This window comes from Vicugna pacos, chromosome 11 (assembly GCF_048564905.1).
Source record: "Vicugna pacos chromosome 11, VicPac4, whole genome shotgun sequence".
Lineage (NCBI taxonomy): Eukaryota > Metazoa > Chordata > Mammalia > Artiodactyla > Camelidae > Vicugna > Vicugna pacos.
This window is the reverse complement of record NC_132997.1, coordinates 96,537,553-96,564,360: the sequence shown is the minus strand read 5'-3', so window position 1 is coordinate 96,564,360 and position 26,808 is coordinate 96,537,553. Positions and strand designations below refer to the sequence as shown.

The following is a 26,808-nucleotide window of genomic DNA, read 5'->3' as shown; positions in this document are numbered from 1 at the left end:
ACTGTGGTATATTTACACAGTGGAATTCTATTTAGAGTAAAGAAAAAAATGAACTTACTGGTGTACACGAAGTCGCAGATAAATCTCAAAATAATTATGCCAAGTGAAAGAAGCCAGATTCCCCCCACCCAAAAAAAGATTCCACTTGTATGAAATTCTAGAAAATGCAAACCAATTTATAGTGACAGAAGTAGGATCAATAGTTGCTGGGATAAAGAGGAGGGAAGGATGGGACGGAAGGATGACCAGGGGATGGAGATGCTAATTATCTTGCTTATTGTGATGGTTTCAGGGGGATGAACTTATGTCAAAATGTATGAAATTAAACCTCAGTAGAGTTTGTAGAGAGGAAGGAAGGAAAGAGGGAGGGAGGGACAGAGGGCACGAGGCCACCACGCAGGAGAGGGTCCTTCGGGCGCAAGCCCTAAATCCTGATGCTGCTTCCCCAGGAATTTTCCTCATTTCTCATCAAGCCTCGTGCACATTGAGCTACATGGCATTTTCACAAGTCCTTAATTTCCTTAAGCTCTGGCCCGTGTCTTCACACAGGCTGGCACATCCACGGGGGTCTTGCACCTACTTGTTAGTGAATTAAACCAGTTTTTAAAATTTCAAATAGAAATCGACCTCTCTACTACAGGGTTGGGGGGGTTCTGTTAGAATTTTGAAGTTCACATAAGTAACAATAGACCCCCTCTCCTGGAGCGCCTTGATTTCTTTCCTTTCCTCCGGCCCACCTCTCCCTCCAGCCCTGCTTTCCCCTCAGTAACGAGACGGTGATCACCACAGTGACTCTCGGCTCTGACCCCGCAGGACACCACCAGGAGATCGCCGCAGTGTCCGAGCGTGGACGTCAGCAGACCCCTCAAAGCCCTGGACGTTCCTCAGCCCAGTTCCCCTCAGCGGGTGCTCCCGCCCCTGCACCAGGCTCCTCCTGTGCCCTGCGTCCCCACCAGACCCCTGCCGGCCAACCCTGCGCTCAGACAGGCCCAGGTATGCCTTCAGCGGTTACTCTGACGGAGGTAATTCAAATCCAGACTCTGCTGCTTGCTGATGTCTGCACTTGGACAAGTTGCTTGACTTCTCAGCACCTCTATAAAACGGAGATCATTCAGCTCCTCAGATGGTTCAAAGAGATACTCCAGGTAACGCATTTAGTCCAGTGCTTGGTAGATAGTTATGGTGTAGTATGTTTCACTTATTATTAGTAACACCTTTAAATTTGATATTCAGAAGAGTGAGGGAGCCCATTCAACGTGACATCTGCACCGTGACCCTTTGGAGAATGACAGGGAGTACTGTGAATAATTATTAAGTCCTGGGCAGTAAAACAGAGATGACTGCTTTAGGGAGAGCAATGGGATACTTTCTTACCATTTTTCACTCTCAGAATTATTTACAAAAACTTTACCACCGATTTAGTTTCTCCATACCCGATGCAAGAGTGCATAAGACACTTTGTGTTTTTGGAAGTCACACTTTCTGTTTGTTATGACCATGAACATGACAGTATTTCATAATAGGCAACTTGAAGTGGGGAAAAAAGTAAAAACAACCAAATGAAAACACAAAGATACAATCACTGGTGATCTTTCATTCCTCTCATCACGATATTTTTTCTTCTATTAACTTCTGCATATTTAAAATTAAATGTATATTTCTAACATAACTTAGATTATTCTGTGTATATGTTGCTTTACATACTACTTTTTTGCCTTAAAGTCATTCCCGTTTATCATGGCATTAAAGGTTCTTTACAATGTGATTTTATTGATAACACTATATATGTATATAGAATACTTTTTTAAGTACTTGCCAATCAGTGGACATGTTCGGGTTTTTCCAGTTTTTGCTGTTATGAATAGCTCTGTTACGAAGGTCCAGACAGATAAATTTTGGACCACTTTATTATTTCTTTGGAGAGATTTCTAAAAGTGAAAATACTGGGTTGAAAATGATATAATCATTTTAAGTCTCTTAATACATAAATTAAACATTTTTTCAGGACTGACATGCACTTACGCTCCCCTGTTGTCACTAGGCACCTTCTTCTTCTTCTTGGTGAATTGACCCTTTTCTCATTGTGTAACGTCCCTCTTTACCGCCGGTGACTCTGTGGTCAAATCCACTTGATCTCACATCCACGTCAGTTTTCTCTTGCTTAGCTTAGCATTTGCAAGGTATGTGTTTTTCCACCTTTTTACTTTTAACCTACCTACGTCATTTTGCTTGAAACGAGCTTCTCAGAGACAGCATATAGTTGAGTTGTGTATTTCTTCATCCATTCAGTCAGTCACTGGCTTTTAATAGGTGTATATAGACCATTTACTTTTAATGCAATTATTGATATGTTAGAATTTAAGTCTACCATCTTAATCTTGTGTTTGTTCCCTCTGATTTTTGTTTCATCATGCTCCTCTTCCCTGACTTCCTGTGGGGTTTGTTGAACATTTTTCGGTACTCCGTGACGATTCATCTACGGTATTTTTGAGATATGTCTGTGTGCACTTTTTTATATGGCTGCTCTAGGACAGGGTTCCTCAGCCTCAGCATTATTGACGTTTCAGGCTGGGGAACTCTTTGTTGTGTGTGCGACTTTCCAGTGTCTTGTCATGTTTAGCAGCATCTTGGTTTCTACCAACTGTAGATGGCAGTAGACGTGTAGTCGTGACTCCAAACATTGCCAGATGTCCCCTGGGAGACAAAACTGCCCTGACTGAAACTGCTGCTGTGAAGATTACAATATACGTATATAATTTATCACAGTCTATTCGTATCAATATTTTATCACTTTCAGTGGAATGTAAAACCTTTACAACCTTTTAGGTCCCTTTAAGATAGAGACGCCCTAAGTGTTCCCTTTATGTATAATGACAACCACTTCAGATGTTGTCATTTCTGCCTTCAAACATAATTTTTGACACTAGAGAATAGTCTCCTACATCTGCTCATGTATCCACCCTTCCCATTCTTTCTTCACTTCTGATGATCCCGTTTTCTTTCTGTTATCGTTTTCTGTCTGAAAAACTTCCTTCAGCTGTTTGGTTAAGGCACATCTGCTGGTGACAAATTCTGTTAGTTTTCCTTCATCTGAAAATGTCTGTGTCACCTGTATTCCCGAAGTGTATTTTCAGTAGATATAGAACTCTGGATGGATTGTTTTCTTCTTTCAACATTTGAAAAACGTTCTCCTTCCTTCTGGTCTTTCTGGTGTTGAGAAATCCAGTGAAAATTTCCACCCACAGCCTCTGCTCCAGGCACTAGATGAGACCTGTTATCACAGGGAGGGATGGAAAGCAGGGCCCTGCCGTCTCCAGGATGCGGTGCCCAGTGGGGAGAGCAGGGCATGGCTCTCTCCTGGTATTCACCTGGAGGTAGAGTAAGGTCAGACATGGTCAAGACGTTTACTGGGTCACCCTTTTCCTGTTCTTTTAGCTGAAGATAGCAGGCTTTTCTCGGGACTTTTCCTTGTCCGGTGCTATTGGTGTTTGCAGACTGGGGGCCTCTCCAGAGCCCAGGCCAACATATAAAGAAGACAAACACGAAAAACCAGGATTCGCCGCCGGGTAGTCCCTTGGGTTCTGAGGTCCCTAGCCAGTTCACTGACTTTTCTCCAACTTTTAGAGCACCTGTTAGGTACGTGATGAATTTTCTCCAGACTTTTTGTTGTAGTTTGCAGGAAGAATAGAGTCACAGGCACTTACTCCGTCTTGTTCCGACCTCATTTCTTTCTGTATTTCTGTGATTGCTGGTACACTTGAGCTCCTTTTTGTGCATCTGTTAACCAAAGGTACATTGGTAAATTGGCTGTCCAAAAAATTTCAAAAACCTTGATTTGTAGGTAATTTCTCTGCTGTAAAAACTCCACCATGGTCAGTTTGAAGTTATTAACGTGGTGTCACTGAACGAGAAACAGAGGATGGGTTGACATGAGCGAGTACCAGCGGGCTGCAGCACAGAGCTGCTGTTAACACTTGTTCTGTGAGTTATCTGTTCTCATCTCCTGCTTATTTCCTTTTGCTTTTTGAAAGATAGAGCTCATTTTCTTTAATAGGTTAAGAATATTTACCCTTTTCCAGTAATTTATCATAAACATTTCCCCAATTTGTTCTTCAATTTTATTTATGCTACTTTTTGATATGAAAGGAGCTCTAGTTTTGTATATTAAATTTATTAATCTTTGGTGAATTCTCCCATACCTTTTGTGTTTACAATGTCCTCTCCTGTTTTAATCAGTTAAGATGTATCTCTAACTTCTTCTGCTTATTTTGTTGGCTGTTGACAGTTCTGTCTTTCTCGTTTGTTTTTCTAATCTGTCTTGGGTTTACACTGGTGGAAGGGGATGGGCATTTTCTAAACTTTTCTGGGCTTATGGACTTACTCAAGAATCTGATGAAGGCTACGAGAATTCATTTCCTTGATCAGTGTTGAGGAGTTAGTTTGAGAAGCTTGGCTCATTCTACCAAGAAAGAAATGAAACCCCAGAAAGGCCCATCTATGGACAATAGAAGGAGTTGCACCAATACTCGATGTTTTGTGTGCAAAGTTCAGATACTCCCGGAGCCCATAAGCCTCGTCCCCATGGGTTCCCTTGTCCTGAGCCTTTCCATGTCTCCCTTTAAGCAACTCACCTGTGGAACCTGGGAAACGAGACTCTCTAATAGAGCACGTGATCTGAGGAAAGCCATTTCTACTTGGTGTTGCCTTTTTTCCTACCAGAGGTGAATGCTTTCCAAAGCCATTCCTTCAAGATTTCCTGTAAAGCAGGCTCCCCCCAAAGCCCTTCATTCTGTTTTATGAAACTACTGAAATGTTAGCCTTTAAACATTAGTAACTGAAAAACCCACATTCTCACTTCAGGCTCGTGTCCGTCTGCAGCTTTCCCGAGACATACGATGCAGACTAAGCACGCCCTTCCTCTCGCATCCCACAGAGGGGAGTGGGATTAATTCCATGCGGGTGTGGGGCGTATTTGGCGGTGGCTCTGGTTGGAGGCACGGACAGAATCCACTGACTTTTTGTGCCTTAGAGCTCTTGTGCGCTGTCCCCCATGACATGAAGTCACACGACTACACGGCCAGCCCCGCTCCATTCATTCAAACTCACCATCTACCCTTTCCGGAAAGAAAACCCTTATAAACACGGCAACAGTGGCCGACCTCACGTCTAAAGGGTAAGTTAGTTCTTTATAGAAGACGTCTGACCTTTCCATCAAATGTTCTGTTTGATTTTCAAAAGTCAAGGACAGTTGAATCAACTCCTCTTGTCCACAGACTGGCCTTTCTGGGGTACCCTTTCCTTCTCGGTGGAATGAGCCTTGGAACTCAAGTTTCTCCAACTAACTCCTCAGCCTCAATCAAGGAAACGAACTGTCATTTCCTTTTCATTCTGTCAGCTCTTTTAGAGGAAAATAATTCACTGTATTCGTCTAGCTTTTAGCTGACGGCTGCCAAGTTCTCCCGAACCACAACCTAAGCATGAAAGGCAAAGTGTGGGCTTGAGAAAAGGCTAGAAAAATGATGGAAAAAATAAGAGGTCACGGGGGTGGGTGATCCCCTACAATTGTGTGCATAGGCAGGGAGGATGATGGAACATCTCTGCCATGCTTGGCATTGAATTGGCCCGGCCCTAAGTTGGATGTTAGGTTTGCAAACAAGGAACAGGCACTTAAATGAGACCAGGCAAACCAGCATCCATCCCCACCTCACTGCTGGAGAGAGAGTTCATCTCAGACCCTGGAAGGGAAAGAGGAGGAAAGCAAAACAGGGCAAGTCACAGGAATGGGTACAGAAGGATCCCAGAGGGTTTTGAGAGACTTCCTGGTAACGGTTCACCTTAGGTTGTTTTTCTCTGATTACAAAAGCATTAAAAAAAATCATCTAGCTTTGCACCACCCCACCAAAAGTCAGTTTTACCATATGATCATTTTTTAAAAGAGTAATGTGCATTAAGGAGAGAAAGCACGCATGCATACCGAGCATGTGTCTTGAGCAGAATCCTGAAAGGGCTTCTCCAGGCAGCAGGCTTGCACTCTGACACCAAGGCAGGCGGGGAGGGAGACACGGGGCACAGGAGTTCAGGAGCTGTGCTGTGTAGAGGAAGAGGGCCACTTCCCCTGACCTCAGACATCGTTTGTTAAGTCAACAGACTTGACTTCCAGGAGGGAAGGGGGCCCGAGAAACACTGGACGAGCCGGCGACTGTAGGAGGAGTAACATCCTTCCTTTTCTGCGTGCTGGTTGCCTTAAGGCATCCTCACACCTCAGTGCAGTGTGCTGACCGCTGCAGCCCAGGGTCGGGCATGAGCTGGTTGGCAAATGGAAGAGGGGCTGAAATCACACAAGGGGCTCGTGTGCAGGGGGAGGACAGCATCTTCCCAGGGTGGGAGGTGGTGGGCACAGCCCCAACGCAGACCCCATCTAGGTATCTCCAGCAAGCTTTGGACGCAGATGGAGTGTCCTGCCGTCACACAAGAGAGGGTCTCAAGTTACTATGAATTTAAAAATCAGCAAAACTTGAAAGACTAGGGACCACGAAGACACTCAGGTGCTATTCTTAACTGCCAAACACCAGTGTGACTAAGTTTATTCCCGGAAGAGGAAAGGAAAGGAACAGGGGCAAACTTGGGGAGTTTCGTGCAATTTCTAGGACATAGCCAACTGGAATCCTCTGTACGGCTTATGATGGTCCATAGGCTTCGTTCATTTTAAAGTTTGAATAAAAACACGTTCAGTGTCACATCTGAGAAATAAATTTCCCTACTCAGAAAGAATTGTGTCTAGAGAAGGCTGTGCTAAGAAGTAGGAGATAGAACCACAATTTTCTGCTGTCGGGCTGAAGTGCACCGCGATTCTAATGGGCGTATAAGTGGCGCCTTCAATGCATGGATGGGTCATTTTTCTCAAAGGTAAAAACCTCACAAAAATGTCACTCACTTAGCATTTCTCTGTATTATTTTGAAAGTTTGCCCCATAAAATGGCATTGAACTGTATGTGCTGGCGTGTGGTCCTAGTTGGTCTGGATTGTTTTGGTTTTTTAAGCCCTTAGTTTCCAGGAAAATTTTAGGAAATGGTTCTTCACAGAATCTAATCAGTGAATTATAACTGTGAACTAACTGGCAAAGATCACTTTTCCAGTCAGATTAGCTTCTTTAGTAGAATAATAGGAAGCAAAAAAGGACACCTGAATCTGTCTCTTAGACTGATTTTTGCTGAATCAAAGTCCTTTCCTGAAACAGTGGACTGGCCCAGGAGAATGTTTATCAGCCCTGTTTCTGGCACTACTTGTCTGTGCTGTAGACATTTCAGCAATGGAAGGATTAATTTTTGTTTTCACTCTGACAGACAAATGGTCTACAAATGTGTGTGTGTGTGTGTGTGTGTGTGTGTGTATTTGAGTTACTTTATTATGTTTTGGGTATAAGGAGCCTCTAGTTGTGTTTCGAATTGTGAAAGAGCAGGCACTTACTGAGCACCAATGATGTGGCCAGTACCCCTGGGCTAGCACTTTGCAGGCATGTCTCACCCTCTCAGGGAGCCTAGGGGGCAGATACCACCCATAGCTCCATTTTACAGAGGAGGAAGCAAGTGAGGACAAATAGCTTCTAGAGTAAGGTCCCCGAAGGCAGAGAGCCAGGGTTCAAAACCAAGGTCTCTACCTGCCGTCTTAAAATGGGTGCACGCACAGATGGATGGATAGATGGGAGGGAGGAGGACACTGCAGTGAAGACCATGATTGTGAGCATCTTTTAGATCACTGACTGCCTCCACCATCTTTAATTCACTTCCTCCATGTTTGCCACAGAGATAAAAGCGATGGGGGTTGGTACGGGAGAGGGAACCTTCCGACATCGTGCGGAACCTCAGTCTGTAACAAGAGAGTCTTGCCTTTCTCTTTTCTTTTGCTTGTAACACTATCATGCTCCTGTCATTCTTGTCGTAATTGGTCTTTCTTGGAACCAGCCCTTGTTCAGAACCACAGCAGCCGTTTGTTGCATTTCACATATCTGTAGCATCTTCAATGAAGACTCCTCCGTGCATTTTTTTTTTTTGTAGAGGTGGAGATTTTCAGTTCAGTGTTTCTGACAGACACGACATTTCTCCTAGTCCACATCTTCTCTCTGTCTGTAGAACATACAACACACCGTATTTTGTCAAATAAGACTGGACAGCCTGGTACATCTCTTCATTAGTGGGGGAGAGGCGTAAGGGCCCTCCCTCCCCGACCCACAGGAAGACTGAGGAACGATTAACACGGGCTTATTAATAAGCAGCAGCTACTCATTCATAAATGCTTTGTAAGGATGCAAATACGAGCAACACCAATTAATTCTAGACCACGGTTTTGGAATAGTCAGATGAAAGCTGGTCACTCTGAGGTTGAGCCCAGACTTTGAAAAGTCATCTTCAACAGAATGAATTCAGCATTTGGATAAGGACTTGTACCCTTCTGGCCTGAGTGGGCGTCTGATACTTAAACCAGTGCTCACAGAGTCTGGAAACCGGATGATGGAGGCCCTTGCTCATCGGAAATGCCAGTACGTAACAAGGAAAGGAAATCCGTTTGTCAAGATGTTCTCCCGAGGAAGTGGGGTGAAATACGAGAAAAGTGAAATCGTTATAAAAGCCTTCATGACTGCAGGCAAACCAAAAGCTAGTAACCAAGAAAACGTGCTGGAAAGCATCCTCTGTGCTTGCTCTCTGCTCCAGGCTTTCACCCTTTCGCCCAGACATCCTCTAAGACCCCCCCCCCTCCTTGAGCCGTTATGTGGTCCTCCCGTGGGTCTCTCTGCTCACCTCCTCCCCTGGCCTGCCTTGCGGTTACCCGGACACCTGCTCTGCTCCCTTCCAGAAGGCACAGGACTGAGTCATTCATCTCCAGGCACACCTAAGTCCAGTCCTTTGAACTCAGTAGACACGTGGGAAGTGTGCTGAACTGATGTGAATTTTCAGTAGTAAACAGTAAGCCTTGTCACAGTATCCGTGATTCCCCAGGGAGCCATCACATCGATGAGTCATAGGTGTATAAACATTTGTGTCACTTCCTCCTGTAAATCTGAAGTGTAGCTACCAAGGTCTTGGGCTCCCACTAATCTCTCCCTGCTGCCTGCCCAGTACTTCCAGAAGCTTCAGCTAAAACCTTTTCTGGTTTCAGATCATACACTAATATTCAGGTGACAAACCCATCTGCTGCCTCTAAATGTATTACAGCTGGAGGCATCCACATCTCCCTGGACTGAAATAACTTCAAAGGGGAGGCATTCACCTGATCACGGCACCCAAAGGAGTGTTGTTTTCCACTCACTTCTGTTACTATAAATACCCAAACTGTATGTGAAAAAAAACAGGGATGTCTGATATTTTACCTTTATATTTTGTAATAGGCAATGTGCGCCTGTAAGTAAAAATACCAACAGTGGAAAGGGTTATTCAGAAAACAGTCTCCCTCCTGCCTCTGTCACCAGACTTCCTTCCCAGAGGTAACCATCATTACTAGCCTTTGTAAAATACAGTGTAGGAGACGGTGAAAAGTCTTGGTTCCACCTGTCTCTCTCTGCAGCGTGAGAGACTATTGAAAACTGGGAATTTTCAAACAGTCAAAATTAGAGCGAGACAATGAAACCTGTCTGCCTGTCACCCATCTTCAGCCCCCGTCACCTCACCACCATTCTTATTTCACCTTAGATCCTTATTCTGAATTCAAACAGCAGCCCCCTGCCTGCTTCTTTCCATGCTGGTTATTCGGGATCCACCTCATCCTTTTCACTGGCTGCGTAGTATTTCATTATAGAGCCACACCATTAATTCTTTAACCTGCCCCTTACAGGGGTGGCTTCCAAGCATTTGCTCCTTCAAACAGGCGTATTCTTGCCCGAGTACCTTGGGCCCATGCACGATGATGGATGTAGGATAAATTCCTGGGAGCACAATTGCTGATCAAAGGCCACATGCATTTAGAAATTTGGTAGATTAGGCAGAAATGCCTCAAAAGGAGTCATCCCAATTTCTGTTCCCCAAATCTTCACCAATACAGTGTGTTCAGAGATTTCTCTCATCTTTGCCGATAAGCTAGGTTTAAAAAGTTATCTCCATTTCTCTTCCTAAAAATGAGATAGAGGGTCTTTTCACAGATTTAAGATCCATGTTGATTTCTTCCATTTTCATAAACTGCTTGTTCATCTTCTTTGCCCCTTTTTATTGTCATGTTTAGAAAGGTTTGTCTACCCAAAGATTACAGATGTGTTTTTCTGTTTCTTCTACCTTCATGACCTTCTTTTCACATTTACATATTTGATCCATCTGCTGTTATTTTTGTGTATAAAATTAAGTAGGAATCTAGCTTTATTTTTCTAGATGACACGTAAGTAATCCTCAACACCATTCATTGCATTTCTGGACTTATTTGTCCTTAATTGGCTTATATTTTCTTTGTTAGGCTTCTCTGGTGTCTCCTCAACTCCACCCACCCCCAAAGAACCAGCTCTAGGGCTTATATATGATTTTCCTCTTACTACCATTAGACCACAGAAGCGTTACTTTAATCTCCCCTCTACAAATTTGAAATCATACCTACCTCTTTGGACTTTGTGACAATTAAATGAAAATATCTAGAATGTCTGTAATGTCTTTGCTAAATGATAGAAATTAATTTTTATTTTACTAGTTACTTTCGGCTTTTATCTTTATCCCTTCCATTTTTCTTTTGCATGTAGGTCTATTTTATTTCCTTAACTTCTTGGACCATTATTTCATTTTTTTCATACTTTTATTCTTGCTTGATTAACAGAAGCATGTGAGTCTAGGGATTTCCCAAACACAGCATTATCTGTGCTTATTCTAATTTGTGGCATTTTCAATATTTATCTTTTTAAAACAGTTCATGTTTTCTCTTTTGTTTTCTTCTTTGGCCCAAAGATTGAAATTAATGTTGTTGGTAAGTTTTTAAACACAGATTTCCCCTACTATCTGAAAGCTGAGCTTTCATTCCTACGAAACCTTCCGTGTAACGCAAAGAAGCAGTTCCCTTAGGGCACGTCTTGCTAAGGGATGCACAAAATAAGTCGGGATCAAGCACAGATGCTCAAGGACAAGTTCAGCGCTCTGGCGGCGGGATGCGGAGATGTGAGTGTGGCTCCCGGGGAAGGAGCTTGGCGGGGCCGCGCCCTCTGCTTGGGGCGCATGCTGCCCCACCGGCAGCCGCTGCAAAACCAACGCTGAAACCCCTTTTCCCTTTCTGCCTGTTTTTGTAAAAGCGTAGAACCTCTTCGGACTTCCTTTGGTTAGTACTGATGTAGCTCTTTTGTAAAAGGGACGTAAAGTGAACTTGTGAAAATTGGAGAATATCTATATTTAAATATAGAAAAGTAAGAATGATCTAAAATCACCCATATTTATACTACACAGAAATGACTATTATAATCTCTGTTTTTCTATGTACGCACCTATTTAAGTTTCAGATATGTAATATGCATACGTTTCTTTTTTTAAAAAAGGAAAAACTGATACAGACCAGACACAGTTTGGTGCTGATTTTCTGTAGCACTTTTCAAACATTTTTACATAAATAAGTATCCATGAATAACATACAGTATTTTGTGTTTTTCAGTTTACAAAATGGTATCAAACTAAGCGTAACAAGATGTGTCCTTATGCTCAACTTTTTTTATTTTTACTTTTTTATTTCTTGACATTCTGTTTGGTTCTTATGCAGATGTATGTCTTGTCTTTTATTTCGTTAAACGCAGTAAGAAAATTTGTCCCAATAATTCCCAAATCCAGTGTCTTTGGGTTTGTTCCCGCTGAAGTTTCTACTGCTCTCTGACTCACAATTCCCTGCTGCTTTGGGTGCTCGGTCATTTACTGGGAGCTGCTCCCTTTTCTGGAAGAGTCTCTGGGAGCCTTTGGTGTCCAGGACGCAGGTGGTTCCTCTGGAGAGGATGATACTTTGCCTCTGCCAGGTGCCCAGGGCAGCACCAGCTCGAGGCCCCTTGAAATGGCTCAGGGTTACTGAGCAACGCAGGTGATGTGACGTCAGCTTCAGGTCCTCTGGGGCGATTTGTGGTTGCAGGTCATTGTCCTGCATTGGTCCGCCCAGCACCCAGGGGCTCCTTGCAGTCAGCTAGGGATGGGCAGTGGTATGCATTTACTTCTGGAACATTCTTACCCAGAGGGATAGCCGTTCACAGAGCCCAGACTTACTGGGGAGAAGTCAGGAAGAGAATGGTCTCCTATTAAACTGGGACTGGCGCTGACCTGTGACTCCTGCATCCCTCACCATAAAAGGGTATCAGAACCAAAACCCAGGTTTCCCTAATTTAGCAAATGCCTACAGCTTCCGTGCACGCCTTACCTCTCTGGGTTTCTCCTTTCAGTTAGGTGTTGGCCTGATGACATCTTGCTATCTTGTAGCTCTTTGATGCTTTTAAGAAAAAAATTTAAATACATTTTATCCAATAATGTTAGTGGTTTTAGAGAGAAGGTAGGTCAGAATAACCCAGCCTGCCGTGTATCTGGAAGTGGAAGATCCACCCCCCAACTTCAGGCAGTTCTGTACTGCCTGTGTTATCATGGCTTGTAATAGTGTCTTTCTTTCTGTGGCCGTAATTCCCACAGTTTTGTCAGCCTTGGGTCTACACCGAAGGGATTCAGTGCTCAGCGTTTTTGTCACTGAGCCATTCGTTTTGCAGCTGGCTGACGTCCATTCTGTTCGACTTCCAGAATTCCTTTCAGAAGAGCTCTTAGGAAGCCTATTCCCTGAATTTTGCATGTTCAAAGACATCTGGCAGTTGCTTTGTTTTTTCAATGACAGTTTAGGCATAAAATTAACGGATCACACTTTCCTTCCCCGAAACTCACACGCATGCTCCCTCTATCTGCTCTGAAGAGGTCAGAAGGTGACTTATTTTCCCTTGTAAGTGACATGACTCCATAGCCTTGAATTCCAGCAGCTTTGACAGGTTATGTCTTAATTCTGAGTCTGACTTGTTTTCCCCACAGAAACAGTGTGCACTTTCGATCCATGGACTTGACTATTTCAGAAAAGTTTTTACCAATTAAGTCTGAGTATTTTTTCTCTCTTTACTGTTTGCTCAAACCCCTTAAGTGACACCATTTGTGAGTGTATCACCTTTGTGCTCTTCATCTGTCATTTACCCTTGAACTTTTCCCCATTTCCGTCAAGCTGGACCCTCACAGCCCTGACTGTGTTCAGTACAGGCTTACAACGTTGTGTTAGCTTCAGGTGTACAGGGGTGTGTGTGTGTGTGTATGTATATGTGTATATATATATGTATGTGTATGTATATGTATATATATATTTTTTTCTTTCTCAGCTGCTTTTCCATTATAGGTTATTATAGGATATTGAATGTGGGTCCTTGTGCTAGGCAGTATGTCCGTGCTGGCTTCCTTTCAGTAGTTCTGTTTAGTGTGTCTAAACTCCTCTTCAAAGGGAAGGAGTCCTTCCAGAAAGAAGGACCAGTTGCAGGACACTGGGGGAAAGGTCAGGTCAGCGCTCAGGGCCAGCTCCAAATCGCCCACCTCATGAGGGACTGTGGGACCAGAGGGCTCTGAGGGATGATGGGTGGGTTGGCCTCCCCTACTTTCATCTAGACCCTGCCAAGTCCACCCCCAGCTTCCTCTTCCCAGGAGAAAGCTGGTGTATACGTGTTCTTTAAAAGACCCCTGCTGCTTCTGATTAGAGAAGAAGAAGAAATGGAGGCATCTTCCTGAGAACCAGCTGACCTTGGTGTTATCATAAAGGGTCTATTCCCACAGGGCCGGGATGGGCCAGACAGTGAGCGGCGTTTGTGCTGCCCCGGCCCTGCGCGAGCAACCCAGGGACGGCTGCGCACCCCCGGCATCTTCCTGTGATAACATCCAGTCTTCCCAGGGAGATCTCTCTAGATAAGCAGGATGCATTTACTCTTGCTTATCATGCAGAAGTAGATAACAGTTGAGAATTTATGATGGTCAAGGCCAAGGGCTATATTTGGATTTAAATATTTGTCTTTAACCCTCTAAAAAATTTGAAATATGTAACTATTGTGAGAACATAAGCAGAACAGGGAGAAATAGGACAACTCTCTTTAGTATCAGATCTCCATTTTTCTCTGATACGTAGAGGTTGAAAAGGAAGAGAAATGGGGGTGGGGGTGGGGGGAGGTGTCCTGAACTCATCTCCTTGTTTAAAATTAAAATCAAGCAAAAGGAGTGTGTGAGTGTGCGCTGTCCCTCGGCTCCGCTCCGATGCCTCTCTGCGGCCGGGCTGGACTGGACTTCTTTGGGGGAAGCCCAGGTTCAGGTTTTGCCCGGGCAGCATGAAGCGTGGTGCCTCAACGGGAGGGCGGCGCTCCCACCCGCTTCTCCAAGGTCAGAGCGCGTGCAGCTGGCACGTCTCCCCAAGTGGCTCCTGGGCTCCGCGTCGCCACGTCCGATCTGTGAGAGGGGGAAACATCATCTTTGGACTAACTCGGACTTGGCGCTGGTCTGTCCCAGCTGGGCCTGGTGGGAAGCTGGCATCTTACCGAGGCAAATACCTGTTTCATGTCTCCATCAAAATCACGTCCTGGGCATGGCAGGAAGACAGCGGACGGGTGCCTCTGCTGGCCCCAGGTTTGAATCAGAACTTTCCACCAACATCCCAGCTGTTTGGGCTTTTATCACTATGGTGACCATATAACTTGCCCTCTACACCAGGACACATGAGAGAGACTGCGATTAATAATCAAACAAGGGCAGCCACTGGGACTGTCACAGGCAAACCAGAATGAACGGCCAACCTAATTGTCTCCTAAGTTTCCGTGATAAATCCAGGTCTATTGTGATACACTAACACGTATCTCACTTTGTCTTCGGACGTTGCAGTAAAAACCTGAGGTTATCTTTGCTGCCAAGACTAGATACTTAGTGGCAAAACTAGTGTCATTAGGGAATGAAGTATTTAATCCTCAAAGTCTGAATTTCGTGGCTGCGTTCATGCCTACATGACCCACTAATATCTTGCTCATCTGGAACTTGCTTCAAATGGAGCTTGAGCTATTGTGAGAGTTTATCATCCAAAGTTTGTCGGGACCTGGGAAATTCACAGTGGTTGTGAGGCGGTCACAGCGACCTCACTGGCCAGCTGAGTGCCAGGCCCTGTGTGCTAACAGATTTACAGAGGATCTCTCCCTTAATCCTCACGTCATCCCGTCTCCGCGACCTGTGCGCCCGCGACTTGGTAAGCGCAGAAGCCGGCGGGCGGACGGGCAGCCTGGCTCCGTGCTGGTGCGCGCGGTGTGGCCTCTGTTCCTGGTTAGGGCCGTGTTCTGTTTTCTACTCCACGGCCGGCTGATGTTTCCTTTGAGGAGAACTGATGGAACCGTGTCACTTTTCAGTCTGTCCCTCCGTCAGGCACTCTTTCCTATCCCAACCAGCCCGTTGTTTCAACTTGGCGCGTTTTCCGCGCAGCTGTGGCTGACAGACTTCTGCGTTAGCTTCCCTGGCTTTTCAGAGATACCCTAAGTGGTGAGTATGTTGTCGCGTTCTTTGCACTGAGCGCCAGGGACTGAGGAGATGCAATTTTAGTGGGATGAGGACCGTGAGAAATTCAACTCAGACGTTTTTAAATCACCTTGAGTGTTCCTGGCTGTGTGGAATACTGAGCCCCGTGACAGTGGGTTAGGTCACGTTTGTTAGGATGTCCTTGAGATTCCAGCACCATTTCCTACAGACTCTCTGTACATTTATGAGGGCCTCTTGGCTCCAAGGACCAGAACAGGTGGTGTCTTGGTGCCTGTCTTCACCCCCGACCCGAAAGAGCGCTGTCAATGCCGACTTCCCAGCCCAGCCCCAGAGAACCCCCTCTCCCGGTGGCCAAGAAAGGGGCCCTGGGGAAACAAGGGATTTGAATAATTGTTATCTATACTTTGGGGGCTCCCTGTGCATTATTTAAGACACTATGAAATAGGTCTGGTGTTCTCCCATTTTATAGATGGAGAAATTGAGGTGGAAGGAGGTCAAGTGAATGGCACAAGTCCCAGAGTATTGGTCTTTGCATAAAAGCCAGAGTGGAACACACAGGCCCACGCTCTGCGCCCTTCTATTGCCAGCTCCCTCGCTGGCCTCTGGTCGGCAGGGCGCCTCCCCATTCACTTCCTTACAGAATCGTATCCGTCCCTCAAACCACTATGTCTTCGGTTTTCCTTCTGGGTGTCATTTTTCTGGTGAGTTTATGATTCTTTGAATTAATTATTAGAAAGCATTTGGACAGAAGAACCGAGGTGCACCTCGTGGAGCAATCTGGATCGACCTTCCCGGCCCCACGCTGACGGAGGGCGGTGATCACCTTCGCCATCCGGTCCGTCCACAGCCGAGCGGGTTCTCTTACAGGACTCTGGCAAATTTGAAGAAATGAATGTGTTTGAAAAGATTTTCACCAACTTACCATTTTAGGCCTTTCAAAATTGAGAGGAAGCCTAAAAGCGCAGGAAAGTGGACGTCCCCTGGGTCCACTGTCTCAGAGACACCAGCCTCAACCATACTCCCGAGGTCTGTGAGCAGCGTGGCATCTGAACACCCACATTTGGCTGCTTGTAACCAAATGCCGCTCTGGATCAATCTCTAACAGAGGCCCCCTCACACACACACGCACACGCACCCCACCACACCCGCACGGTCAGAGGGTTTCACTCCATTCACAGGAAGTCCAGCCTGTGCCGTGCAGCGACCTAGCTGCTGTCCACAGCCTGCCCTTCAGGGCACACTGATGGCTCCTGAGGTCAATGTCTTGTCCAAGTTCGCAGGAATGGTGACCACACACGCTCTTCTGGTTTATTACAGGGAACTCGTAAGCCAAACCCTCCCCAGAAGCCTCTGCCTGCAGACCCTTTGAGCAAGACGACCCGGCTGAGTGGTGCCTCTGCCCGGCCCCTGGGCCAGCGGGAGTCCGGGCTCCGCCTGGCGCCCATCAGGTGAGTGCGGTGTGGCCACGCCCCCTCCTCCCCCTCCAGACCATGTGGGGCGGCTGCACCCAGCCCTGCTTCCCAAGGCACCTGAGGCCGTGGCGGGGGTGGGGGGTTATGCACTCCCTGCACCTGTGAACAATACAGAACAGATGCAAGGGTAGATCTGAAAATAAGCAGGAGGCAGCCGTGAGCTTACAAGCACAGGCACCCCAGGTGGCTCTTAGCAATGATTCCACGGTACCTATGAGGTCAAATCGAGATCGAGTAGGACAGATCCCTGGGAAAGCTGCGGCTGATGATACGGGCCGGGCCGCATCCCACAAAGAGGCACAGAAGTAAAGGCACTAAAAGGGGGGATGTGATGACAGCTGGATACCCACCTCCAAAAATCTCACTTAGGCCTTAATAGCCTCTGCCTGAGAGACAAGGTGGGGCTGGAGGGTCATGGCTGAAACAAGGCGTGAAAGAAGTCAGGCCCAGGCAGCTGCTAGGCAGGAGGGGGCCCGGGGGACTGGGAGCTTCCCCACCCAACGTGCGGGAGTCTCTCTGATGACTCGGCTGCAGCTGTGGTCCTCTGATGCCCTCCCCCAGGGGACTAGGCAGGCACAGCCCTGGATCCTGGCTTGTGCCGGGAGGTGACCCCAGCGGTGGGCTGGAGCCAGTCACACCGGTTTGCAAGGGCTATGAAATTTACAGGAATTTTGCAAGGTAGGTGGTAACCCTAGCCGTTCTGAAGAATAAGATTATATAAACAGAAACGATAGCTCTTAGATTAAAAACAAAAGGAACAAATGCCCCAAACTCCTCACTTCCATTTTCTTTTTATCTTATTTGTAATCCACGTTCTTGAGGTTACCCACATCTGTCATTTCCATGTGATGGACGTACCGTGCCCCGGTGGCTCGCGTACGTCTCGTCCGTGCTCAGTCACGTGGCACAGGTAGCATGAGTGCTCGTGCAGGGAAGCCCGCAAGCGCTACGGATCAGGCCACCGCCTCCCACTGCGGGGGGCAGTTAAACCTTCACCAGCACACAGATGGGTGAAATCCCCAGCCAAAACACACTTCTGACACACGTGCCCCCCTCCTTGGCAGGCAGCTTGCTTTATGAGCTCAAAAGAACCAAAGGTAGGGTGTCGGCCAGGCCCTGCATTCAATAACTCAGTACCTCGGAGCGGTAAGGCCCACGTTAGTGATTTCATTACAGCTCTTGGGAAAAATGTTTGGCCTGCAAAAGAGACAGCTGCCTAATACATCTCAGAGATAAAGCCGGTCAAGGGGTCAGGACGATGGTTTAACTCCCGGCTCCACAAAGAGAGGAAAGCTGCCGGGCAGCCTGGTTATTTCACTGTGGTTTGTAGGCTGATCTTGAAGTCCCTTCTCTTGTTCTAAAGGGAAAGCACCGCTTTACATGGACGGGAAGCGGGCAGGACCCTCTTTTTAAATGACCTCAGGCAGTGGCCTGTCTCACCGCTGCCAGATGCTGACACCAGTGCAGCCGGTTTGGGTCTCGTCCTGGAAAGAGGATGCCCTGTACGTTCCTCTTTGAGGGACCTCACAGGCCCAGCTTTGCTCCGTCCTCTGGAACCACAGTAATACTGCTGGGCACAACGCGGCTGGTTAAAAAAAAAAAAAAAAAAAAAAAAAACAGAGATTGCTGGCAGTGAGAATACACACTGGATGTTGAAGAGTCAGTCCCCCCGAAATGTCGGTCACCCCATTAATAATTTTCTATGTTGATTACATATTGAAATTCTACTACTCTGGACATACTGGGTTAAGTGAAATCTCTGACTGAAGTTAGCTTTATCTCTTTTTACTCTTCGTGAGCCTACTGGGAAATTTGAAGTTACACAGGAGGCTCACCGTTGCGGCCTGCACTATTTTTCTGCTGAGTGGCCCTCCCCTGGAGTCACCTTGCAGATGGACGGGAGGGTCATAAACCACTGAAGACCCAGCAGCCCCCCAGTGAGGTCCCTTTCGTGATCTGCAACCCCTGCCAAAAACAACAGTGTCCAGCCCCCAGCATGGGGGTGGGGTCTGATCCTGGAAACACATCCTAGTGCAGGAGAAGTCATCGCCCACCCGGGCGTCTGTATCTGCAGAAGTGGCTCTCAGGGCCTCTCACTGCGGCTTTTTCTTCTCCCCTCTCGAGGCAGACCGGCTCCCAAGCAGCCGCCTCAAGTGCCCAGACCGCCCCCACATCGCCTATGCTGAGTGAGAAGCAAGCCGACACCTTTTCTCAACAGTGAAGACAAGTTTGCACTACCCTTCAGCTCCAGTTGGAGTTCTTTTTTGTACCAACTTTTAGAATGTTTTTTAATGTTTCAAACACCACGATCTGAAGAACTCTGAGCTACTGCCGTCGGTGCTGTGCTGTGCTAAGGTGCTCTGTACTTCCTCAGGTACTGTAAATTATTAATTTATGCAGAATGCTCGTTGCAGCGCGGTGCGCTGGACGGGGCGTTTTTACCATCACTGAGTTTTCCATGGAAGGAAGGCTTGTTGTGCTTTTAATAGTTTAGTGAACTTGAAATATCGTGCTTTATGGGATTCCAGACAGGATGTTTACTTTTTGATGGAGGCTTTACTGGAGACCAGATCCCCAGCGACCCATGGCTGTGGTGATGGTGCCCGACACAGCTCAAGAGACCCCAGGTAGAACCTTGAGTGATTTCCTGGAACCCCTGATCCCAGGTCACAGCCTGGCTCCTGGTCCCGGCTGTGCCTGGCTTTCAGGGATAACCTGGGCCCTGTCACAGCAGACGGGCTGGCCCACCACGCCTACCCCCTTGAAGCTCCAGGAGAGCCGGGAAGGAGGCTTCTGGCCAGGAAGTTTTGGAGAGAACCTGGGTTGCAGAAAGGAATTTTGAGGTGTGGCCACACCAGCATAGACAGAGACCAAACATGAGGCCAGGTAAAAACTTGACCTTGAGCTCACAAGCCGAGAGCACTTTGGGAGAGCAGGCAGCAAAGTCTGCTCTACAGAAACACCAAGAACGCCTTTTCCTGGCTACCCTCTGCAGAGCGCTGGCATCAGCACCTCATTTCAGTCGGGAAAGGGGCTGTTTCTACAGGAAAGCTACTGCCCAGGCGCTGCAGACTCCATCTCCCTGGACTGTTTGGAGCTAAACAAATTACCACTTTGTCTTCTTGACTCTAATACAATGATTCTGTGTTCAGACAGACAGATGAGGCTTTCCACGGGACCATAACTACTTTCAGATGTGAACCAGTAACCAGATCTAGTGAATCAAATCCATAGATAAAAATCTCCTTCTATTGCAAGGCTCAGCCTATTCAAAATTCGGCAGAATCCCTATGCTTGCAGAAACTACAACCAAAAGCAATGCTGTGTTCCTTGGGGTAGGTTATGCCTGCTCTCCTTGCCAGCACAGGTGGGATGAAGAACCATTAAGTTACTAGTGAGTTCTCTTTGGGCCATCCTATTTTGCCAGCTGGGCTGCAGGAACCTTTAAAAGATGTTTTTAGCAGAAAGTTTGAATCTGTTTTTTAAGTACTGACAGCCTACCTGTTACTCGAATATCATAGATTGTGATGAGGAAATCCAATTCCTCATCCTACATATTCATGAAATGCAGCCCCTTCAGCTTTCCCTCTTCAAATGCCTGACTGGGGAGCCGTTTTCACAAGGAGATCGTGGCGATGCCTGGACCTAATGGTGTGAGATTTACAAAACTACTCAGACGAGGTAAAATGCCTTTGTGCCTCTGTCTTCTAGTGGGGCCAGACGTGACTAGTTTTCACATTAGAAGGCAACTGACAGCAGTTCCATAATTCACTCTGTTTTATGATAGAGCCTTCATCTGGGGTCATTTCAATGGCTTTTCTATGCCTTGAAGCAGAAAGACAAAACGTACCGAGAACCTTGGTTTGCCTTCCAGAAAGCAGGAGTGCATCTAACTCTCCCCGTGTTCCGTCTCTAGGTAACACAGCATTCATGGCTGCGGAGAAACTAAGTAAAGCCATGTCACAAACACACAGGAAAGGGAACCCAGCTCTGAAACATTCCAGCTCTTACAGCACGCAGCTGTTCATTACACAGTGATCAATCTCTTAAAACGACAAAGCCATGTTAGGAAATGTTACTGCTGATGAGCATGTACAGAATTACTGTAACTGGGATAATTTTGGTAATGGTATTAAGGCCAAAACAGCTTGAAAAGTTTACAGAATTTTTATGGTGCATCATGTGGGTGTTACCTTTGTGGATACCCAAGCCTTAGATCTGGCGTTTTAGTCCCTTCTCCCAGTGCAAGTAAGAGGATGTGAACTTTTTTTTTTTTGTCTGTCCTTAACTACAATTCCTGTGTTTCCATTTCAGAGAACCAGGAATAGTTTGATATTAAAGGAGGTTAACACTGTGATCTTACACCATGTCATCTACTGGCCACTGAGGGGCCACGGCAGATGACACATTCTTCTCTCTAGAGTGCTAATTGCTTTTATAGAGCCATGCAATTTATTTCTGGACAAGAACATATTTCAAACCAGTATCTCCTTGCAATACCCAGATAATATTATTAAAGGGGCAATACTTCCAAGTGCAGAATTTAGCAAGTGAAGCGTATTTAGCCGTAACTTTCACTGTAAGATAACTTAGGAAGGGAACCAATAGCCAGGTTGTTGGGGGAGGGGGGTAGTCCTCCCCCTTTTAATATCCTCAGAGATGATGGAAACAAAACTCAATAGTTGTATTTCAATGGCAGTCTATTTTTCATATTTTTAAAAATCGTATAGGCTGAATAACAGAGTTGAGGTGGGGTGAGAAGGGCCTCCCTCGCTCAGAGTGGGCTCTGAGGGTGGTACCCCTTCTGTGCCTCCGTCTTGTGGGAGCTGTAGGTTACATGACCCCACTTTATTGAGAAGTTTATCTCCCGAAGTTTTGTGTCAGTTTGTTTTCCCGACACGTGGGATCGGATGGGTAGCAACCAAGAGGAACAATGCATAACATTTTCCATTGTCAGAATGTGCACTCGGAGACTCTGCGTCCCAGTGTGAGTTTTTCCAGCCTACACATGTGGGATGACATCACAGAAACCACAACAGCAACGAATTAAACTACATGAGAATAAATACCCCTGACTAGTCTCAAAGGGGACATCTTTATGCCTTCTTAACTTTATTAGGAATTCTCAGGCTGAAACCAGAGGCCATTGTTCTCTGGCAAATCAATGCAACACATCAGGGTAGCCCCGCAAAGAAAATCAGGAAGAACTCTGCTCTGTGTCAGACTGTTCTCAGGAGCCTGTCATCCCTGGTGGTGCTAAAAAAGAGCCTGTGCCGGGCCAGCTCGAGCGTCTCCCCGCCATCTCTCCACTGCTGTTTACTAAGCATCTGAGCCACTGAGACCCCGAAAACCAACCAGGAGGGCCGGGCACCTGGCAGCCGCCTGCCCCCTTCGCCGGCTTTCCTCGTCCGGGAAGCTTACATCACTTACCACTTTCGCTCCCAAGAGCGCCCCTGGGTGTTTGGGGAGCGGGAAGCCTGGGGCAGGCTCAGCCTGGGGCCCCGTCCTCAAGGCTGTCAAAATGACCCCAGCCCCACACGAGTAACCGGGAGAAACACTCCACCCAGGGGTCTCCCAGGGCCGGGACTGACCCCCAGACGTGACCCCCGGGCTGGGGCCGGCCGGTGGGGCACGTGGCAGGGGCGTCCTTTCTCCCCGCCACTTGCACAGGGCCAGCCCGAGGCTGCACCGCGACTCCCCACGGCTCACAATGAGGCCGCAAACACATCTGGACCCAGGCAGCCTGGGCCACTGCACCCCTGTGCCTCTCCGGCGTCTCCTCATCCCCCAGTGCTGACGGCTGCAGGTGCAGCTGCCCCCCTCCCCAGGCCCACCCCCGGGACACCCAAAGCCCTTCTCCAGAGCTGCAGCACAGAGCGACCCCACCCACTCCCCCACCAGCCTGGAGTCCAGAAAAATCCCTTCTGCAAGCACTTCCCACCTAAAGACTTAGTCTAATTATTAACTAATAATTAATACTTCTAATTATTCTAATTAGAAGGGGGTGGCCACAGGCAATCAGGTTACCTATGATTCGAAAAGTCTCTCGACGCACTCTCCAGTCCTACAGACAGCGGTTTCTTTTAAACCTATTTGGAAACCCAGATAGTGATACCAGTAACAAACGCTCAGCCAGGTTCACGCGCCCCAGGCTGAGAATCATTTCTGTGCAGTGAGGCTTCCCGAAGCCGTTTACCTGCGCGTGAACGGACTTTCCCGGCCTTTCATAAAGAAAACCCCCTCTTTACTTTTGAGACATTCGTGGCAGCTTGTAGTCCAGCCATTGAAAGCCTGTTTCATATGAGAAAAACAAGAAGAAACACCACATACAAAATTGTTAAAATGTTCAGTAATGGGTCCTGGTGGCCAGATTTCACACACAGCTAAAGGAATTCCCGGCGGGATTCGGCCCTTCCAGGTTCCAATCCTCTGTAACCAACCCTGATTTTCCACATCATCTTCAGAACACATGTCTTGTGTTCGCTCTGTGATTCTCCTTCCATAAGATAACTTTTTAGTCCTCAACGTAGCACATTTTAAATCCAGACAAAAGAGTAAGTATCACGTGATGGTTTGAGTTTTATGAAGACGACAAATGATGTCTCTGTTCATGGCCTATAAGCAAGTACTTAAGTAGGATAGTGATAGAAAAAAATACATCCAACTAGAAAGAGAAACTCCTCTGAGTGCAGGGCAGGACCAGTGTTAGTTGCAAAGCTCGTTTCCCTCCTGCCCCTCCGTCAGGTCAGATTGGGAGGTCGTAGGAGGGTCCGCGGTTGGAGTGTGTGGCACAGAAAGTATCACTCTTTAAAACTTGGCTGCAGCCTATCCAGCACAGTACAAAGTCACAGCTACTAAACCAGTACATTGTTTTTATAGTGCTTCGTCCATGTATAACGCTTTGGTTTGCTAAGGTTTCCTCTCATACCTTCTTATGTTACAGTCTGTTACTTTTGTACAAGTTTCTCCTGTTGGGAGTCCACAGGTAACACAACCTGCTATTGTCATAGGAAAAGTCATTGTTACAGATATTATAGCCAATAAATGGTATCCAGGTAAATATCAAGAAATGTCTCATTCATTCCTGAGAATGTTACAAAAAGGGGGAGGGGGAACTCTCGTGTGGATAAACGTATCTATCTGTAGTCTCACTCATGTATAGATGCATAAGGAAATTTTGGAACAGCACATAAGAATCCAGGAAGAAGGGTGAGCTGATGAGTCAGGAGATGCAGGCTGCGACCCCCACGAGCCAGTCGGATGGTGGGGTGAGGAGGGGAGATGCCTTCTCACATGCACACTGTTGGGGAGGGGACTTAATACATATTTCTTTTTAACAATGTGACATAAAACCTATCAAAGTTTTAAAAACTCACCTTATTTATAGAAGAGATAGATTTAAAAAGCAAGCAGGAATAAAACCATTGACACCAGACATATCCAGAATAACAGTCTAAACGTAATGGAAATCTATGGCAAGAGTATTTAATGGCATCCAATTTCCTAAAGAACAGAAAAGACAAAGAAAAATAAATTTACAGAATGGTAACCAAATGATCTTTGTTCCTACCACCCTCTCCCCATGACAAAGCAAGTAAGCAAAAAATAAGTACATAGAAGAGCTCAGACATGGTTAATAATGATCAACTTTATACACACACACACACACACACACACACACACACACACACACACACACCTCTCAAATGGAATACTTAAACATACTGAATATACTTCTTTCAAAGTGCCTCTGGAAAAAAATTTATAGTTGTGTATATTAAAGCACAAAGTAAAACTCAAATCCTAATGGTACAAATTCCCACTATAATGCACTAAAAGTAGGAAAACAATCTTTGGCCTAGAAATGCAATGATTCTTGAGTCAAAGATCAACAGCAGATTATCTGGCAGACAGCAAATGGAACCACTGGGGACGGCACACTGTGGCCATGCTCCTGACACTCTGCGTTATCAGAACGCACCTGGATGCTTGTTACAATCCACTGCGCATGCCCTTTCCCTGGAGACTCCAATTCAAAGGGAATTCCCATTCAGAAATAAAAAGTATGAATTAATTGGCAGAAATGAAATTAAGAAAACCAAGGGTGGGTTCTTTGGGATAATTAAAGACACAAGATAAGCCACTACCTAATCTTATTAAGGAAAAAGATTAAAAAGCAAACATACAGAGTACATGAGGATAAAGAATCCAGCATCCCAGTGTAACCCAGTAAGGGTACCTCAGGAGTAGAAGGTTGGCTCAATATTTTAAAAGCTAGTAATCCAAGTTAACAAATTGATAGCTTGTAGGGAAATATGCCATATGATGATTATCAGAGATGCTAAAAAGACATTTGAGATGCTTCAGTGGAAAATTAACTTCACAGATCTATGCTAAGACCTCACAAGCAGTCGTTTTGGGCTAAGTTACGCTGTGATGACAAGCCACTCGTAAATTTCAGTGACTGACTACATGGCAGGACCCTCCCTCACTCACATGTCACGTCCACCCCGGGTGAGCTCTGGCTCTCGCCTCGGGGCCCTGGGGTGGCAGAGCACCTCCGTCCAAGAAACAGCTGGTCTTGTGGCAGAAGGAAGGGGGACATGGGGATTCACAGAACTTCTGTGCAGAGGGACAAGAGCTATTTCCACTCCCATTTCATTGACCAGAGTCAGCGCCGTTACACGGCCCAGCTTGCTGTCCGCAAGAAGGGACGTGCCCCCCTCCCATAGCGGAGGCTGGGGTGTTACCTACAACTGGCCGAGACACGGAATCGAGGGGAGCGTCAACATTGACCATGGCGGGAAGGAGGAGCCCTGCGAAGTTGTGACTGTGCTCTGGCTGTTAGAGAGATTTTTAAAAATCTATTCCAGCAAACTGAAAGGAGTAAGTATTTGTATAAAAGGTAAAATGCTAGTGAAAGATCTAAGGAGAAGACTGCACGTGACCCCCAGACGCAGTGCCCGACGTGGATCTTCTGTAGACTGGAATAAAGCTGAGACCTGCCAACGTCAGTGAAATGGGCGGTGTTTTCCCCCTGCCAGGGCTTTGGTTACCTTTTAATCACCTGCAGAGAGAATGCCAGTCCCGGGCAGACCACTGCGGCTGGTCTTCTCGCGGGGCGGAGGGCGTGTCTCTGCAGACACGACGTGCACGGGGCCGGCTGGCTCACCGCCCCGCGGGCCTTTAAGTGCGCCTGCGGAGTCACGGCTCCCGCACGTCTGCGTCTGAGCTCCCGCCCGGCCGACCTGCTCCTTCCCGCTTGTCTCTGAACTGCGTGCTGGGCATCCAAACCCCTCCTGCTCTGAGGACTGAATGCGAGGCACTCCTCTCTGGCAAAGTCGTCGGCCGGCCAGCAGGCCGCGTCTTTCATTGCCGAGGCCTAAGTGCACACGCACGCAGCCTCAGGTACAGGTCCGTTCCACGATGACTGACCCTCCACCAGGCTCCTCCAACAGAGCGGAATCGGAGTCTTGAAATGCGTCTCTTGCGCTTTGATGTGAGGCCAACAGCCAGGAGAAAGCTCTTCACGTGGCCTCCTGGGCTTGCGGGAGGAGTGTCCCTCCAGGAGGGAATCACCCTGACAACACGGCCTGGAAAGCCTCGAGTCCGGAGGGAGGGATGTAATTGAAAACACATGGGGGAAGGAATTTCCACCGGGCCCTGGAGTGGCTCAGAGGATGGCTTGGAGGGCAGGAGTGGGAAGTGGGGGACCGTGTATGTTTGTGCAGCTCCAGGACATAAATATTTTGCTTCATGGCTCACTCCAAAAGGCCGAGCGCAGGAAAACCTCCCTGCCTGCGGACGCCCAGTGACGACACCACTGCACAAGC

At 46.9% G+C, this 26,808-nt stretch overlaps 1 protein-coding gene across 3 annotated transcripts in view; it reads left to right on the top strand.

Annotated features, from left to right (window-relative positions):
• The window catches only part of ADAM12 (ADAM metallopeptidase domain 12), a 323,192-nt gene extending 301,524 nt beyond the window's left edge, over window positions 1–21,668 (top strand). The window contains exons 21-24 of one of the 3 annotated variants that reach the window (XR_012077674.1): window positions 814–993; window positions 16,821–16,951; window positions 19,104–19,349; window positions 20,497–21,668. Coding sequence is in view for 1 of the 3 variants with exons in the window: in XM_072972099.1 (XP_072828200.1) it covers window positions 814–993; window positions 16,821–16,951; window positions 19,104–19,161 (369 nt within the window). In the remaining 2 variants the exon portion in view is untranslated. Of the gene's footprint in view, window positions 1–813; window positions 994–16,820; window positions 16,952–19,103 lie in introns of all 3 variants that reach the window. The other 2 variants (XR_012077673.1, XM_072972099.1) reach the window with 2 other exon arrangements.
• The last annotated feature ends 5,140 nt before the right edge of the window (window positions 21,669–26,808 follow it).